Source organism: Aplidium turbinatum, chromosome 5 (genome assembly GCF_918807975.1).
Source record: "Aplidium turbinatum chromosome 5, kaAplTurb1.1, whole genome shotgun sequence".
NCBI classification, from domain to species: domain Eukaryota; kingdom Metazoa; phylum Chordata; class Ascidiacea; order Aplousobranchia; family Polyclinidae; genus Aplidium; species Aplidium turbinatum.
The window spans coordinates 6,953,829-6,972,988 of NC_137476.1; the positions used below are offsets into that span (position 1 = coordinate 6,953,829).

The window sequence follows — 19,160 nt, forward strand, 5'->3', positions numbered from 1 at the left end:
TATTTGGCTTATTGTTGCAATTTATCTGACCCTACCGTGTTTTGCAAACCTTTTTCCAACCCTAAGTTATCGACACAGTTTTTCAGTAGTTGTTAACTTACTAATGCAGACAAACTTTCACTTTTGCATGGCATTATAGAATCGTGCAGTTCCACTTCGTAACGAAAGTGGCAATTTTTACTTCGTTTTATTTCTGTTTATTTGAATCTTGTAAGGTGCCATACCACTTTTCGTGGTTTTGGCCAAAGCCTCCCTACCAAAAAACTTTGTTAACATTGATTCTATGTCTACAGACGTTGAATCATTGTAAAAAGACCTCATTGGGCTATCACTGAAACTTCACTGATAAATACCAACAGCTTTTAAACACAATTTGCTTTCCTTTTTATATTTGCAAGTCCATGTTATCAGTAAACATGAAAGTTGCAAGCCTTGATCGTGACGTTGCTGTGACGTATTTTTTAATTGATTGGATACAACTTAATTGATGATTGACACTGCATTGCCAACTCATGTGATGAAAGATGTGGAATGGAAAGTATTGTTTGTGACGTCATTTTATCTTCACAAACAAACCACGCCTGGTCAATATTTGTGCACTGATGTTGGTTGAATCTGCGTGAACCTAACATTTGCATTGTATCAACGTGATGAGCCTCGTTAATGGTTTGATTTTTCTTCCTACATATATTTTGCGCTAATTTAACGTCGTGTTTCGTTATAGTTTCATGAAAAACAACCAAATTTACAACTTGCACTTTTTTGTGTTATTTTTATAAACTGTATTGTTGTATTAACGTTGGAAACCTTCATCTCTGAGGAGGTCACTGCAAGGAGCGCATGGTATCAATCTACATAAGTTATTATTATCATTATTAGAAGGAACTTCTATTCTTCTAACTGATAGTTAGCTTTGTTCATGAAAACCACTTTTCTAAACTCACGGGACACAGTTGGAATAACTTTGTTTTGTTGTGAAAAGAAAATGCAAGCCAAATCTAAGCATGTTTTTAAAATCCTTTCTTCTCAACATATGTTCAATTGACTTTGCACGGCTGACACTTGAGCCAACATGTTCCAATTCACTTTGTGGGTTCAACTGACATTCAGAAAAAGTTACGGTAATGTTTAAATACCTTATTTAATGAGCTTTTGCACTTGATATTGTTTTGTTTTCATATTCACCAAATCTTGTAGCGAAACGTGATTTGAATGAAGCGGAACGGGTTAGTTTCATTAAAGGGGTGTGACAGCCGCTGTTATTGAGACAAGCCACTACTTACTCCATCTTTATCACACTTTGATCATGCATAAATGAACGATATTTTGCTAAAATTTGACCTAACAGCCGGTTTCCAATGTGAAGCCTCTTTTACTGTTTTTGTGTCAAATATAATTGCTGATTGCCTACAAACCTTTACAGCCTGATTCATCCTAATGGGGATCATCAGAAGGTTCTTATTCAAATAGAAGACTTTCACTGTTTTGATAAACGTTGATTATGACATAACAATTGACATCCAATGTCATAGAGCGGTAGATTCACCAAAACCTAGTACCAAGCTTTTAACTGTAGCAACGTTGTGAACATACCCAGACAGCAAATTAATCATCTTTTACATTGAGTCAACGTCTGCAGACATTAAAAACAAACGACTGATTTGCTGTCTGGGATAATGTCAACTCTTTTATAGCGATTTGTGTATAGCCCTCACTTATCGATTTCTTCCTTACGTTTGTGATATTTCCCACTGAGTCGTTTTCAAGCTCAACAGTATAAAGTATGTTGTTTGCATTGTACATTTCGCACATTTTCCCTGTATTGCTTGTAAGGTGACAATAGCAAAGGTGCTGTCAACAATTCACTTGCTACTGTTGTAGCTTGCGGAAGCATTTTTAATACACGTTTTTTTTTAGTTTTTGTACCCTCTTATGCATGTTATGCCTACCTGTTACGCTTTCACCTTTACAAAGGCGCTTTTCCGTTTCTTTATGTAAAGTTTCTGATGTTCAGTTTACGCTTAGTGATGTTGCATGAAAAATGTTAAATTTTTGTGACTGGAATCATGCTACGAAACTTAAATATTCACTTTTTCATATATTGACGTTGTCTTGACTTAGGCGTTACATCTTTGATAAATAATCGTCGATTTTATAACATTTTTTGCCTAAATTTGTTTGTGGCTTGCGTTGTTGATTTCACGGATTTAAAACGTTGTATAGACGTAACATGGCACTAAGTGCTGAGGTTCATTTTTCAGCCAGCAATTCAGTCATTTTCAGGTTGCTTCAACATTTGAAAACGTTCAACAAAACATAAGTGGGCTAATTTGTTGGCCAGGTTAGAATAATATTCCTCGGTATTGTGCGTTGTATGTTATTGTTACGGCTACTATGTCGCGTATTGCATATGATGCTTCACTTTGTCTTTGCTCCATTCAATAAGAAATGAAATTGTTTTATGTCCAACCTGATGTTTCGTTGGAAGACTGTAGCTTACTTTGCAATTGGTTTTGTAGGAACACCTGCCTTGGATGTACAGATGTCCGACAGTTTAGGCACAGGCCGGCCCAGTCTTAAACTTTCCAAATGAGAGATATGTGTTTAAACCAGTTCTTATTGTTTGTGTTTAATGGAAGGGTCTTATAATGAGTTACTGAGCCTCGGAGAAGCTTGCATTTCCTAACCCTAAAGATTCAATCAATCAAAAGTACGGTATTTAGTTGTTTACAGTGTCAAACGCTTTTGCTAAATCAAAAAATAACAGGCAAACGTAATGATTTATTTATTGAGTTCAATTAACCTAGTCTTCCATAAAGATTACTTATTGCTAACGTTGTAGAATGACCTTCCCTAAATCCAAATTGTTGATCAGTGATCACGTTAAATTGGTCAAGAAAGCTCACCAAGCGTTTGTAAATCTTTTTTTCTAAAAGTTTTTTGGTAGGCTATAATTTTTCATTCAGGCACGTTTTAAACCTTTCAAGGTTTTGCCACCTTTTCCCGTTCATTAACGTGCTGGTAGGCAGTGGCGTAGCTAGGGGCGGACCGCCCCGGGCGGCACTTTCAGCCTACGATTTTGATTACAATCTGATAAAAAACGCATTTCATTTTCACATGCTTTTTCTTGAAGGGGCGGCAAAATCTGAATCCGACTCGGGCGGCACATTTCCTATAGCTACGCCACTGCTGGTAGGTCTATATCGATTTTGTAGTTAGTATCTTTTTCGTCTCGGACGCGTTAATGACGAAAAATAAAATGATTGATTCTTTATTTGAAACATGCATTAAAAAGTTTAGTCAAATGGGTCGCACAACACTTGTACTAATATTTTTGATAACTTTAACATTCGAGAAGAAATGTCACCTGGTTGGTCCGATTTTTTAACATCAAGTTTGTTAACTGTTGTTTTTTGCAATTTTGGTATATTGTAAAATATAAGGCATTTAAATCATCAATAAACACCAGTGACTTTGTTTAATTACCGTTTTAGATATCGCAGTGCATAGCGCGCAAAACATGACTTTTTCTTAACCTTAACTTCCCAATATTCCCAAATGGAAACACTTATTTTGCACAAACAATAAATTTAAAAAAATGTTGATTGTTGAGTTTGAGTGTCAGTACTGAGTACCAGCAGCTAACGTAAGAATATCAAACAAATATCTAAATTTATGCATGCATCTGAGTTTATTAGGTATTAAGGCAAGGGTTTTCAAACTTTATTTCACTGCGACTCCCTAAGAGCAATCAACGTAGACTCGCAACCCCCCATAAAAATATTAAACAAAAGCATATTTTATGCAAATTGTAACCAAATTTGATTCATGCTGACATCCAGTTATGTTTAGATTTGCTGTTCCAATGTAAATTTCTGAAACCCAAACCGTCTTTTTGCGATGTTATCATAGCCGTACGAGCCAGGGGGGCAGCCGCCCCCCCTGTTGTTTCAAAACGTCGCAAATTCGGGCAAAATCTTGCATTAGGGCAAAAATTGCTATATGAAAAGAGACAAAATTGCATGAATTAAGAAAAACTATAAATTAATATCTTTTACCTATCAAACTAAGTACAGCCTCTTATTTGCACAAGAAATGTGCCGCAAAAATTTTCATTTGGCATAGGCTACCCGTATGGATGTATTGTATTGCATGGTGATCAAACTGTAGTACGAAATGCATTTAACCAACTGCATCATGCCAATTTGGGCAGCCACCAAAATATGTCTCTAATACTTTTGTGAAACTGCCCAAATCAAAACACAAAATTTGCTATATAGCTAATTTTATTAATTTTCACAAATGCATCGTGTTGATTTGGGCAGCTAAAAACATGAAATTATCTGATGAAACTGATTAGTCTCTTTATGCAACTGTCCAAATTAGCGTGAGGCAGTTTCCCCAAAATGAACAAATTCATTAATTTTTTCCATTTACACAACTGTATCATTTAGATTTGGGCAACAAAAAATATGAAATTATCTGATCATAGTCTATTTATAAAACTGCCCAAATTGGCATGATGCAGTTGCCTCGGCATCAAAATTTACAAAGTCTTTAATTTTTTCATGATGTCCATAAATGCATCACCTCGATTTGGGCAACTACAAAATATGAATTTATATAAATCTGGTGAATACCGGTACTTTTATAAAACAATTCGGGTAGAGAGGTTACAGTACTTTTTCAACCATAAACAGACATAGCTAAGCAACACCACAACATTTAACAAAAAATGTTATACCTGTTAAAAGTAATGTTAAGGTGTTGCTTAGCTTTGTTTGGTTACTTTTATAAAAGGTTCTGCTACTATTCGGCAAGAGCCTTTTTCGGCGAGTTCCCTATTCGGCGATTTTTTGAAAATCCAACGACGCCTTCTGCAAATCCGACGATTGAACATTATTCAATATTCAGACATTGAATCAATGTAAATACAAACTGTTAAGCTAATTGGGTTCTTTGAATCCTATGTCACCGTCTGTCTGTATGCAAACTTAGAATATATTAGTTATTTTTGTCATCAAATTATCTAGCCTAACTATATTTTTAGAAGTAGTGCTGCCAAACCTTTTTATTTTTTGCACTAAAATTTGTATCATCAAAACTACTTTATTTGATTGAACAAAGTTTATTTGAACAGAAGTAGTATGTCTGTAGTCTGTGTTTTATTACATTTAATTATAATTTCTCTATTGTTATGTACTTTTTCTGAATCCGCATGGTCACCCTGAGCCGGTTTCCTGCAATGTTTATTTTTCTGAGTCTTTTATGACATCACAACTGAATATTTAAGTGGGGTTGTTTTTTATTTGTGGTGTGTAAAACAATATTTGTTACTCCTACCTACCTACCATGCCAAAGTGCAGAAGCATCGCAAGGCATCTTCAAAGATAAATTCAGTTGTTCTATCTTGATTACTTGGTAAGAAATTCTAGCTAGCTGGTGATCAGTGGCGTAGCCAAAGGGGTGCTTTTGGGGGTTGCAACCCCCCCTTTGGCACACGTGTGACGTTACGAAATTGAGAATGATGCTTTCAGTCTATGCCTCTAAAACAAAGTTTGCCTAATTTTAAATAAAACATGAAAAGAGCGAGTTTTGCCATTACCAAACATTCAAATATCTCAGCTAGGAATTAGCAACAAGAAAACATAGAGACTTGTAGCTTTATTTCCGAAAAATCCCAAAGAAAACATGATGTTATTTTTTTGCTATGCCACCAGACAGCACCATTTTACAAGAATATTCATACCCACATTTTTGTTGAAAATACTCTCAGAATGCACCAAATTCAAAGTAAGTTTTCAAAATTTTCTGGGGAGGCCCCCCTGACCCCCCGCCGCTGGGTGTCGCCATAAGCGTCAAAAAACTCTCCCCCATTTCAAACTTCTTGGCTACGCCACTGCTGGGGATCTTGTTATGTTAGTTTTTTACTGTTATCATGCACCGCATACATTACATTTGGGCAATTTCTATAAAAGCGTGCAGATTTGGGCAAATTTACGTTTTGCCCCCCCAAAATGGTTTGGTCTCGTACGGCCATGGATGTTATTACCGCTTTTATTACAGTACATTTCCTCTGGTTATTATTTCCATTTTCTATGAAGCTTGGCTAGATAATAATTAAATAGGAGAAAAGATAATGAGAATAATCTACAGTACATTTTCGCATTTTCACCGGTGGAATTTATTGCAATTTTTTATGGATTTATTGAAATCAGTTTCAATGAGATGGTGGTGCTGCTGCTGCATATTTTTAACAATTAAGCTTGTCAATGCGTGCAGCCGTGCACCTGTTGCTGAAAGAACTTTTAAACAAAATAGCTTACTGTACCCTAAATTTTTTCAATGCCATTGGAAACGATACTGAGAAATCTAGATTTTGCATAGGATTGCCTATTGTTAAACTAAAGCCTTGCAACGTCTAAAAGCAATAACTAAACAATAGAATAACCTCAAGTCGAGGAATAGTCGATTGCGAAAAAACACACTTTTTAATCTTTTCTGGCAAGAAAACAGAACACTGGATTTTCAGGCGCCTCGTTACCTCCACGGGGGTCGCACCCCCAAGTTTAAAACCCTTGTATTAAGGGGTTAAATTAAAGAAGTTATAGCCTACAAATATTACAGTAATAATTTTTTTCAAATTTAATTTTTTTAATGCAGTAGGCTACCATATGTTGTGTTTGATGGTATTGCATAAGGTGAGGTTCTGTATGGGCTACATGCAAGCAAGATTATAATTTTTGGAATTATTTTCAGTGTTGATCATACTTTATTTACTCTACAGATAGGCTATAGAACACATGCACATCGAAATTATATAGGGAATTGTTTATTATCTGTGGTTAAAACTGCAATGCATGCAAACAACATTTGCAAATCATTTGGTCTAAAGCTCTGTACAAAGCATGTTGGGTTTGTGTTAAGACCATCAAAATGGAATCTTTCAACTTCATCTTTTCATCATCAAGGACTAAATAAAAATGCTTCATTTGCAGAGAAAACTGATAATGATGTTGCAACACCTTCCACAAAAAACAAACTTGATATTGAAGTCATGAAAAATTATACTTTACGTCAAACTTTAAAGACACTTTATACAGAAAGAAGGAAGCCTGAGAAGAACTTTGTAGAGAAAAGTGAAGCTAGTGGATACCACAGTAACTGTCAAGTGCAAATTTATCACAGTGGTAAAAATTTACAAAGTTTTTTAGTTGTCTCAATTGGACAGAAGTATTATTGTATTAACCCCTTTCCTGCCTTTCCCCGCTTTATGGCAAATAACGATGCTCGAATGCCTTTTATAGAAAATATTTTATTTACCAGGTTAGATTGGAAATCAACATTTGCTTTGCTTCCACATTTAATAAATTCAAATCATAGCAATGATTCAAATATACTTTCCTTTTTTGGTCCACCAGGAACTACAAACAATTGTTCTCATGCTATACCTCTTTTACTGTCTGTTAAAGGTCGCCAAGAGCAACTGAGTCGGATAGTTTATCACGAGTATTACAACAACAAAATAAACACTGTGCGTGATGGCAATCTTGAAATTTCAATGGTAAATACTTTTCCAAAATCTGTTTCTTCCAATAAGAGCGTGCAGACCTCAAATCCAAGCAAAGTTCCCATTACTGGCTATATATTTAAAAATAAAAATGTCCATGAAAAGTTTGAACATATCTCGAAGAAAACATTACATTCTTGGAAAGATTTCGATGGTGTTGAAAGATATATGCAGTATATTAAAAAGTTGAAGTCAAATCAAGTTGAAAATTTTAAGAATTGTAGTGAACATATATCTACAATTGCATTTGTGGACTTTCCAGATTTTGATTACTTTGATAATATGTTGGTCGACAATCCTTTTTACCATTATCACAAAACTAACTCCAAAATTTCATGTATTTTTCATTTGACTCCTTATGATGTTAGTTCTTCATCTAAATACGAACTGTGGATGAGCAGTTTTGGTTCGTCATGTCAGCACATTCAAGTTTCAAACAAACAAACTTTTGAAATGGGTTGTTTTAAATCAGAGGTTTACAGAGGTGTTTTTCATACAGTATATCCTCATTTTTTTCCACTTTATGGCAACAAGCATTGTTTAGCCATCTTGCAAGATGTCATGTTGTCTGCTATTTCTAACTCTCTTAAGGTACCATGGAAATTATATCAACAATGCTACAGAAGCACAACAGTTAAAGAAAGTTTATCAGAACTCCATCTTTATGAAAAAAATGTGTCATTTGTTATTCAAAATCACCTTCATTCACTGGTGGGGGTGTACAATAGGCCTGTTGAGTTCAGCAAAGAACTGGCTGAGGTTTCTTATCCAAGACTAGTTGTCTTAGGGTCAGGTGGACCAAACATATCAGTACACAGGGCTTCACCAAGCTATTTAATTCACCTCAGTAAGGATATCTCAATATTGCTGGATTGTGGTGTGGACACTGCCAATCAATTATATCAGCATTACGGAGAGCAGTTACTGCCCCAGGTTTTATCAACTATTAAAATTGTAACGATTTCACATAAACACAGTGACCATTGGATGGGTCTGGTCAATCTTCTTCAAGAAATGCATTCCAAAATAACTGTGCCGTACAACACTCTGGTATTTTTGCCGACAAAAATTCAAAAGTTTTTAGAAGAGCACTGTTTGAAACACACTGATCCACTGCTTGCACGGTTGCATTTCTTTCCAAATGAACATGCATTTAATGAAATTAGTTTCTTAAATCAAGTCGCTCGTAAAGTCAATCTTAAGCAGTTTAGATTAATACCTGTTGATCATGGTCCTCAAACTTACGGGGTTATGATGAAATGTTGGAATGGTAAAAAAATTGTTTATTCCTCTGATACATTGCCAATGTGTGAAAATTTAATCAAAGAAGGTCAGAATGCAGATTTGTTAATTCACGATTGCCTTTACACTGATGATAACAGTGAACTGGTAGCTTCGTTTAAAATGCATAGCACAATGCGAGGTGCAGTTGCCACTGCTCATCGTATGAGGGCAAAGAATTTGATGCTGACTCATTTTACTGGAGAATGTAGAAGTCTTCCAATTGAAACCTTACAAACTGATGAACCGTTTGATGGAAAAATTCTTTATGCTCTTGATCATATGGAAATATCAGTTGATCATTTGAAGTACTTTCCTCATCTGCATAATACGTTGCAGAAAGCTATTAACAGAAAACCTCGGATCAAGCGTGTGTCCAATCGTGTTAAAATGGCTAGTGATTTAGTAGAACTTTATGATAATGTATCAAAAGCACTAAATCCTGCTTAACTTTTATTGTTGAAAACTCCTCAAGTTGTTTTGTTCTGAAATAAACTTAAACTCATTTTCTTGAGAGTGTTCTTACTAATAATACTATATAATACTATAATCTTTGCATTATAGTATTGGCAAGAACTGTACTTTATCTATTTTAGATTTAATCTAATAAAATCTTTCTGGTGGTAAAGACCTAATGCAAATAACCTCAATTTGTAAATTAAAAAGCAGATATAATGTTGAAGACTGACAATGCTTTAAGAACAAAACATATAAGTTCATTCATAAAGAGTTGATTGGTGATAGAAAACTTGAAAGTGGAATGTTGTACATACCTCGAAGCTGCACATTTATTCATGAAATTGATGTAGTTTGATTAGTAATGTATATATCGATCCATTTCATATTTTTAAAAATACTTTTCCGCATGTTAAGAATGAATGGTTGCTGCATTGTGTATAGGGTTGCAGGCTACTACTGATTTGCATTCATAAAGCTGTCATTTTGAATGTTGCACATTTTCTCAGAAATCTTAACTTATCCTGTGAAAAGATCAGTTTAACAGGATTGTATTGGATATCAATCAGCACAAGTTAAGAATTGACACAAAACTAGCCTTTTTTGTGTTGTAATAATGTGGTTAATCCTGTGAATAACATCTGCTTTCAAGCAGATGATGAACGAAACTTCTCAGCCAAGAGCCTTCCCCCGGACGGCACAGCTGCCATATGTGTTATGACATGATAATTCGTTTTTTCTAAATAGCAATTTGCCTACTCTGAGTTTTGCTTGTTTACTTGCAATGATCGCTGCTTGTCGCAATTATTATACATATTTTTTCAATCTGTAGTTGTATTTTATTACTCGCATTTTGTAACGATTTTGTATCATGTCGACTACTATTTGGTTTGTTTGCAAAAGGTTTACAAAGCAACACAGTTTGTTTTTAAAACCTTTACTGATTTACCTGTGTCTGTGTACGCTGCACAGTAACCGTGCATTATTGCATACTGAGTTTTTATCAATTGTGAACAGATTTGGAAAGTGGACAGTTGTCTTAAATTGTTAATGAGTAATTATAACACACCAGCAAACTTATGTTATAAAGTGACATCAGTACAGATTTAACCCTGTCTCCAAATGCTTTATAACTTTGATACTTTCTAACCAGACCTCTGTACTGCTCTTGCAGAGTTTATAGTATACACTGCTGCTTGTAATTCAGATGATTTTATGATGGTGCTTTCTTCTATGCTTTGTTGAACCGGAATTATTTATTTTCAAAATGGTGTCTGGTATCATTCAAATCTTCAATGAAAAAGTATCAACCAACAAAGTGAAGGAAATATGCAGCTCCCTGAAGGAAGACACTCTTACAGCATTATCCCTTCGCAAGTGTTCTGTGAGTTTCGACATTGAATCGTTGATGCTACTTTAGAGTTAGACATTGGCTGTAGACCTCATACTGCAGCTTTTCGAATCGCTTCTTTTATTTGTGTGAACATTGAACAATGTGACATATCATGATATTTCTAAAATGATATATAATTATATAGTTTATATACTATATATATATAATATACACTATGCACTTATGCAGTAACATTTCATAATTTACAGTACGGTACCTACAATATTGAGATAAATGCAGAGCAGAGAGGAAGAAGTTGTGCGTCATATATTTTTAAATGTTTTTTTCTTGATGTGTGATGGATTATAATCGTTTATCTAGTAAAGGAGTTTGTCGTTAAGTTGTGTTTTTAACATTTTTAGCTTTTGATCACTCCACTTGTCCAAAAATTGACTTTGAAATACAGTAGAATTTGGCTACATTGACAGTTTTAGAAGATCCCTGTCACTGTAGGCAAATTTTATTGTATCCACGTGATGACAACACCATGTGAGCTGAAATCATCGTATTGCATGATTGAGAAACTCTTTACTTCTTTAGATGGATGGAGATTGTTTCAAACGGTTGATGAAAGCTGTAGGGAGGGCGAAATCATTGGAGCAGCTAAATCTTAACCTTGGACCAGTCACTGATGTAGAGAGAGCTTCTATGCTTGCTGCGGCCTTGAGCACAAACAGATCAATAAGATCATTGTAGTGAGTAGGCCATTGGTTGTGTGTTTGGAATTGAGTAGGCCATTGGTTGTGTGTTTGGAATTGTCTGGCTTGCTTCCAGTCCTTGGCAACAAATGTTAACATGTTTAGTTACATTGTTTCAATGTCGTCAAGCGATGTCAACAAGTAAAAAAATAAAACAAGACAACTTTTGATTACTGGCCAGAGACTGTTGACACAAATTCCTGCGAGTGTAAGCAAAAGCTCACAATTTGTTTTCCTCCCAACAGCTTGCATGGATGTCCATTGAGAGATCAGGGCATGGAAGCGCTCATTGAGTCGCTATGCCTTCATCCTCACGTGGTGGATCTGGACTTTGGAAATTGTCTTCTCGGCGATCACAGTCTCAAGTTGTTGTGTAATCTCTTACCACCAGACGGCGCTAGACCTGGTATAAGATATTTCTAAACGACGCAGAGTGTGCTTCACTTAATATCATCTACTTGTATTTTCTTAGTTCCGGTGCAGATTTAAAGCGATCTTGCAATCCAATCTTTGGTGTTGCTTTAACAAGCACTTTGTCACCTTGACTATTGTTTGTATTTTAGTAAAAGACCAAAAATACTTGAACCGTTTGTAATCAAAAGCATAAAAACTAAGGCGACTTATTTACATCAGTTTTTCTGTGTTAGGAATCGAAGATCTGGTGTTGAGTGCGAATCCAGCTATAACCAGTCATGGCTGGTCTATGTTGTTTTGTGCCATCGCTGCCAGTTCCAACCTGCAATCCCTCACAATCGACTACAACCCTACTATCGGCGACACAGAGGCCAAGATGTTAGCGGTGGTCGTTGCTGGGAGCCGTACATTGCGCAATGTAGACGTGGAAGGGTGCAACTTAACCAATGGATCTGCTCAGGTAGCAAATAGTGTTTCTAATTTGCAAGAACTACTTATTGTGGGCGTCTATATTGATCGACTGGAATAACGTAGCAGGCTTTTGTTAAAAATTGCTTCAACTTTGCAGCTGTAGATTGATTTGATTGATTGAATCTTTATTCTCGGACTGAGAAAGCTTCTTGCAGAGCTTAATCCTGGCAGTTTCAGATACTTGTAGAGGCTTTGAATCACTGACGCAGGCCCGGTCACCGAGATTGACGGAGTGAAGTTTTCGATTGTAAAAGTCTTGTTGCCGGGAGTTATTCCATCCATTAGATGCCGCTGATGGAGAGCAATCCTTAACGTGCGTTGCTCAGCGCACTCCCCGAAAGTAGAATCAGCGCCGTTTGATCTTGAATCTTCTTCGTTCCAGAAGTCACGCGCTAACCAACTGAGCTGTCGGGCGGACTATGTTGTAAATAATAAATGTTGTAACTTGTAAATAATACGAAGAGCAAAATTCATATTTTTTTATTGTATGTGAGTGTGGTGAATGGTATAAGCACACAACATACCTGTCTTGTTTAAATTGATTTAACGTCTGTAGACATAGACTTGAAGCAATGTAAAAAAAGGATTGATGTGTAGCCTGGGTTTTAATGAACTCGTCTTGCTCAGGTCTTCCTCGATGTGGTCGAAAACTACCCGACTCCATTGCGCCAGCTAGTGCTGGCAGAAAACGGTGTCAGTGACGACTTGCAAGAAGAGATAGCCGCGTGCCTTCAAAGCATGGACGCTGAGACCGACTTGTCGGATTAGTTTGACTATTCGTAGACAAATTCGAGACGTTTCTATATGTCTTCAACCAATGGCTCTTGTTGCGCTCGATATTCTGTTTATTCAAGAACTCTGACGTAGTACGTTGAATAGCATTGCACATTTTGTCAATTCGGTCTTTATCAGTTTCTGGTCGATGTTGTATCGTAAGTGCAAATATTTCCTGACACATCATACAAGAAGATTGAGAATCACTGCTTCAGAGACAAGCAGCTGCTTAATTGGCATATTGTTTGTGGCAACATAATGTCACATTGTGAGTTGTGTGTTTGATTCCCGTTGGTGTTGCTCTTTGTCTTCCCATAGTCCCGAATGTAGCCGACATAAGACGTGTCAGAGTCGACACAGACGTGTCAAATGTGTATCTCCATTTTGCTTCAAAGAGGCCTGGTTTTTATCCCGAAACATCAAAGTCGACCAGTTGTCTGCAGCGACTCCTCCATCTCTTTCTCTTGTCAGCTTTAATTTTTAAGTTACTTTTTGTCTGTCTGTTATTAGTATATAGTTAGTTTCGTTCTGATAGCTTCACTAAATTGATTTTGACATGAAACGCCACCTTCAATGAACCTTTTGAGTTTTGTTATATCTTCTGCTTGGGAACCTTATTCTAATAAAATTTGGTTTAATTGAATTTATCTAAACAGAATCATTTGATAAAATCGATATCTTAACTAAACACTCGTGAATGGAATGGCAATGGAAAAACATAAACTCTAGTCTTGTATCGATCGGTAGCTACTTAAACATGACAACTCCATGTAAGACCCGATGACACCTCTAACCAATCAGAACATGTTTAAGTGACTATCGTCCAATTGTGACCCTTCTAGCGTTCAGTGAGAGAGTTAAACTTTATCTGGTAACTACAGAAGGAAAAAGAAAGTTAGTTATGTTATGGAGTTATGGTTTTGGTGTTATAAGAGTTAGGGTTTTGGTGGGAATCGAACGTACGTTATCGAAATGACTACCACTACCCTAACCCTCTACGCCAAGCTGTTGACGACGAAACGTTGAATTAATTTACTTTATATCAAAAATGTTTGCGTTTTTTCTCTATTTTCCATGCAACTTCTGCTTGGTTGAAACGCTGTTCCTGTAACTTCTGCTTGGTTAAAACGCTGTTCCTGTAACTTCTGATTGTTTAAAACGCTGTTTCTGTAATTTCTGATTGATCCAATGATTCATTTGTCATACAAAACTTTTCATGCTTAAGTGCCTACCGAATCGATCACTGTAGCAACAGTCTGAGATTTCACTTCCATTTTTAGATTTTATCATATATTTCATGTAGAGTGTAGAAGGTGCATTTTCTATCCAATTATTGTTACGTTTTGCGTTGTCTGTAGGTGTCACTGTGTAGCGAACTATTCATCAATAGCTTTTATTTCAATTATTGCGTTACATTTTCCGGATAACCTCGATCATACATGGCGTCACACTAAAGCTGCATATTAACAAAACAGTCAAGTTATCAAGTACAGTAGTCCCCGTTTATTAAAGTGCCTCTGACAGGTAAATAAATTCGCTAAATTTACATAAGATTCCAAAAAGATGACACTAACAAACTTCCCTGACCAGCAAATCGTAAAAAATATCAACAAGCTACTAAGTTACACGCTTGCAAACTTTGGTTGACATCGGCGAATCTGGCAATCATTCAATTGCGAAAATAAAAACGGCAACAACGCTGTGACGTCACAGTAAGCGGGAAGGATACATTCTTTCTCTGTGATGACTTGGTAAAGTATGGTACGGCTACTGCAAAACGTGAATGTGTGTGGCTCTGTTGGTCTAAAGCAGTGGTTCTTAACCTGGGCGCTACCGCCCCCTAGTGGGCGCTGTTAACTTTTAGAGGGGCGGAAATATTCAGGGGGCGTTATAGGGGGCGCTACATTCAGAAGGTGTGACGATATTTTCCTCACTGCAAATTTGCTTTAGTAGTTCTGCTGGGGGTACGAGAATCCACCGAGGATGAGGAGCTATATACAGTATAGAGATTGTGTTTAACAAGGGAAGTAGTGATTCTCTCTCAGAGCATTCTATGTTGGCCTATACAGCACAATGCACAACACCATCCGACAAGCGTGGACGTCGGATGGTGTTGTGCATGGCCTTTGTTGTTGATAATGGGCATTGTTTCCCTTTCCTTGTAGTAAGTAAATGGCATTTTGTGGTCAGCTTTTGGCAGGGACAGCGGGCAGGCAGTGCAAGCAAACCATAAGGACTGGTCATAATAATAGTCAGTCAATAATGGTTATTAGTGTAACTCTTACTAACTACTAAAAAATCAGCAGAGATGTGCCTTAAGACTTTTAAGTTAAGAGCCTTAAGGCACATCTGTGCTGATTTTTTAGTACTAAAACTAACATCGGCTTAAACTAGTTTTTTCTTACTAACTAATTACTACTGGCTGTAGGCTAGCCTTATAGTCTTGGAAGAAAATGTCATTAGTAGGCTACAGCCCTTATATTATGGTGGGCGCCAGACTATGGAAATCTCTGAAAAGGGGCGCTGGGGAAAAAAAGGTTAAGAACCACTGGTCTAAAGCATGTGCAAATTAAGAATTACTGAAATGAAAAAGTGAACTTATTATTACTATCAGGTTTCGATCAAATAGGTTGAGTTTACGTTTATCAAACAGCATCTCAATCCAATTGAAATTGCAGTTTCATAGGCTACAATTTTCATACTTTTTTATTTGTCCTAATCTGGCTATAGCCATTTGCAATGTAACAACAGTATCTCACAAACAGTACCTTTAATTTATGGTTGAGGCAATGCCTACAAATTGCTGTTCATGTGACATTGTCAGTGACAAAGACCGTGTGCTTTCTTTTCCCACTTTCCCACAAAACAAGGTGGGCTACTGAGAAGAAAATGATCAAAGTTTTCTTCAAGTGTTCGAAAGTGGGATGGGCCATACAAAACTAGTCGTATATGTTCACTTCACTGAAGATGATTTTGTTAATACCACTAAAGTAAAAATGCCTACAGGCATGTGTTGGAGTGTATACTACAAGGTGATGCTCTCGGAAGCAACAATCGGATTGTGATGCCGTCGCCCGTCATGCATTGTTTGGCGAATCTGAAACAATTTTCCAGATCCAGATGGCCGTTACACAGGATTTCAATGGCCAACTGAAGGCACGTTATGAGAGAGAGAGAACTTTTATTTATTTTTGAATAGTGATGATGAATTAAATATGAATGATGATTCGTACGATTTCTTCATTTTTCACTTAAAGTATATTTTAGGTTTTGTAGGAACGTATCCTGTACAGTTTTATTAAACTGCAAAAAACAATAAATCTTCGAAAAAAGCAACCGCTTGTACCAACTCCGACCAAACTGTGATCCACCAATTACATCTAGGAAGCGTTTGTTTCATCCGTTGCTAACGACGTCCACTTAGGATGACGTAATACCACCAAAGTCGTCCCAGAGCAGTGAAATATAGAGTTTCGCCTGTGGTGGCGCTGCGGAGCAGTCGTTTGATTAAATTACGCCCTAACCAGTCGAGCTACGAGGTTAAGATTAAAAAGTTCGCTAAGTGTAATTCTGCGCTAGGAAATGCTTTAAAAAGTTACTATACTTGGATCCCACCTGTCAGGGGCACTTTAAGCCCAATTTGGTTTTGTCCGAAATTACTCCCATTCATTCCTGTATCAAAAAACCCACTTTATAAGCCAAAGTCCCGCTTAATGAACCCAAGACTCAGTTAAATAAGCCCAATTTTCGATTACATTTGCTTGGATTAGTGTAAAAAGGCTTCACAATTTACTATTTTTTATCTTACTTGTTCTCTCATTTATCTTTTCTCCAGTATATATTGATTATGCCTGCAAAATTTTATGCCGTACTGACAAGAAATAAATGAGTAGTTATAGAAAATTGAAAACAACAAAAAATGACTTTCGAAGAAAACATCATTTGAAAAATACCCATTAAAACATTTCTCACATTTGTATCATTCGTATATCATTTATATTATATCACATCCACAGCTCTTCATTTCTCGCATTTATCACTGTAAGCTTTGACACACAAAAGCATTGAGTAGAGTCAATATTTTACCATATTCAGAATCCTGATGAAATTTACTGCATTTTAAATACAAAAAAAATGATAAAAAAATTATTTCCATCAGGAGTGTCTCCTTGAATACCGTAGTAACTTTTGCGTGCTGAAATGACACTGTCATTGTTTGATATAATGCATCAAATGGGATTAAAAATGAATTTTGATGATTAATGTTTCGTTTTGACGTTTACTTTGATTTCAGTCAAAACTTTTAATCAACAAATCAGTCCATCAACGTCTGCAGACGTTAAATCAATGTAAAAGAGAACTGAATTGTTAGTTGTGCTTGTGGTAAGGTTGTTTGCCTGGTGCTGAGAAATATATTGCTGGCAAGAGTGGATCGCACATCGGTACGTCCTTGCTATTTTGTAAACATATAAAGTTCGTTAGACGCACTTAGATATCATCATTGCACTCTGTTATCGTTGATTTATGCTGGCAATACATTGGGATTAAAGGCATACTAAAGGAAAATTTCAAACCGGAATTAAGCATTAAAATGAGTAAACTGAACATTCAAGAATACATTTCAAAAACAATTACCCAAAAAAATTTGTTTTCAATGGCGCTGGCAAGGCCCAAAGTCCAGTGTTTCATTTATTTTCATTTTTTTCAAAATGACCAAAACGTGCAAACACAGCTCAAGAATACGTCATAAAGTCCAGCAATAACAAAAGCCACGTTACCAATCTGATGTTTTGAGCAAACTGTCTGCTGTTTTGATGTTAAAATGTGCTGTTTTGATGTAAATACATACATAGCCTACAGTCAAATCGCCCGCAGTAACAATTATTGCGTGATCGGTTGATTGCTAGACTTTATGACGTAGACTTTATGACGTTCTTTACAGTCGCACGCTTCGTTGCTCAGGCCAATCTCGTTTTAAAAGCTTTGACAAAAGCACGCCCACAATGGTGGTCAGACCGCAATGGGGCAAAATTTTATTGAAAATCGTTTTATGGTAGCATGTTAAACACAAAGAACGTGGAAAATCGCCAAGTCAGGTTTTTCCTTTAATACCCCTTTAACAAGCTTACCTCCTAGTTAGCAAATCACTATTTTCTTACATTGATTCAACGTCTCCAAGTCGTAACAAATGACAGATTTGCTGGCATTGGTCCTCACATGTTCAGACCAACTTTAACATAATTTCATAGTTATCTCCATGCTTTCATTGGAATCCATTGTTCGTCAAAGTTAATATCTTTTGTTTGTTTATCTTTATCCTGCATTGCGGGAAAGCGGACTTGAGCGCTATGCATCGGTGTACGCCTTCCGACGTACACCTGACCCACGCTACAGCCGACTGCAATGTCTGTTTCCGGTTGTCTACTCCACTTATGACTGAAATTTGGTACTACCCATTACTCGAAATCGATCACTGGGTAGAGGCAATTATCGTAAAGTTTCTTGCCCAGAGAAACAACAGCAAGTGCGGGTGGCTGGAGTCGAACATGCAGGCTCTCGACTGCGAGCCCAACGCGCTAACCACTCGGCCACTGCTGCCGACTATATCAATATATTTTTATACATTGTTACACCTTGTGATGAACTATTCAGGCAGCTTGTAAGTGCACAATGAAGCCTCGCTCTGATAATGATTTTTCTATTATGATATCAAGAAGTGTTGTGAGTTGCTTGATATGAACACGCCGAGTGTACGTCGACGTGGCTACGTTGAGAGTTCAACTTGGATTGAAGTGTGTGTTCGAGTGCAAGGTAGTGTTAGTGTCAGCCTGCAATTCATCATTCAAGATAGCATCCCCCAACTATTGCTGCCCCAGATAGCTTATTCGGTTGAAGGATCTATTGTAAACGAATATACAGCAAGACCATGGGACGCTGGTTTAACTTACGGGGTGACAGCTTGACAAACACCCTTGAACAACAGCTTTACTCTTCATGAACAACCATTGGAAGCAATAGTTTATAGGCAATAACACTTTAACAAGCGGAAACTTAACTCATAGTTAAATTTCCAAAGCGGCTTTCTCAGTTAAAGAATAAAAAT

General features: G+C 36.7%; 2 protein-coding genes across 2 annotated transcripts; both read left to right on the forward strand.

Moving 5' to 3' along the window:
- The first annotated feature begins 6,809 nt into the window (after positions 1 to 6,809).
- On the forward strand, positions 6,810 to 10,474 carry LOC145770890 (zinc phosphodiesterase ELAC protein 2-like). The gene has a single exon (XM_082582634.1). The coding sequence runs from the start codon at positions 6,857 to 6,859 to the stop codon at positions 9,299 to 9,301; it is 2,445 nt and encodes an 814-aa protein (XP_082438760.1). The 5' UTR covers positions 6,810 to 6,856; the 3' UTR covers positions 9,302 to 10,474.
- On the forward strand, positions 10,468 to 13,700 carry LOC145771403 (leucine-rich repeat-containing protein 73-like). Its single transcript, XM_082583165.1, has 5 exons — positions 10,468 to 10,691; positions 11,241 to 11,395; positions 11,644 to 11,804; positions 12,046 to 12,272; positions 12,911 to 13,700. The coding sequence occupies exons 1-5, from the start codon at positions 10,575 to 10,577 to the stop codon at positions 13,049 to 13,051; spliced, it is 801 nt and encodes a 266-aa protein (XP_082439291.1). The 5' UTR covers positions 10,468 to 10,574; the 3' UTR covers positions 13,052 to 13,700.
- Positions 13,701 to 19,160: the final 5,460 nt, after the last annotated feature.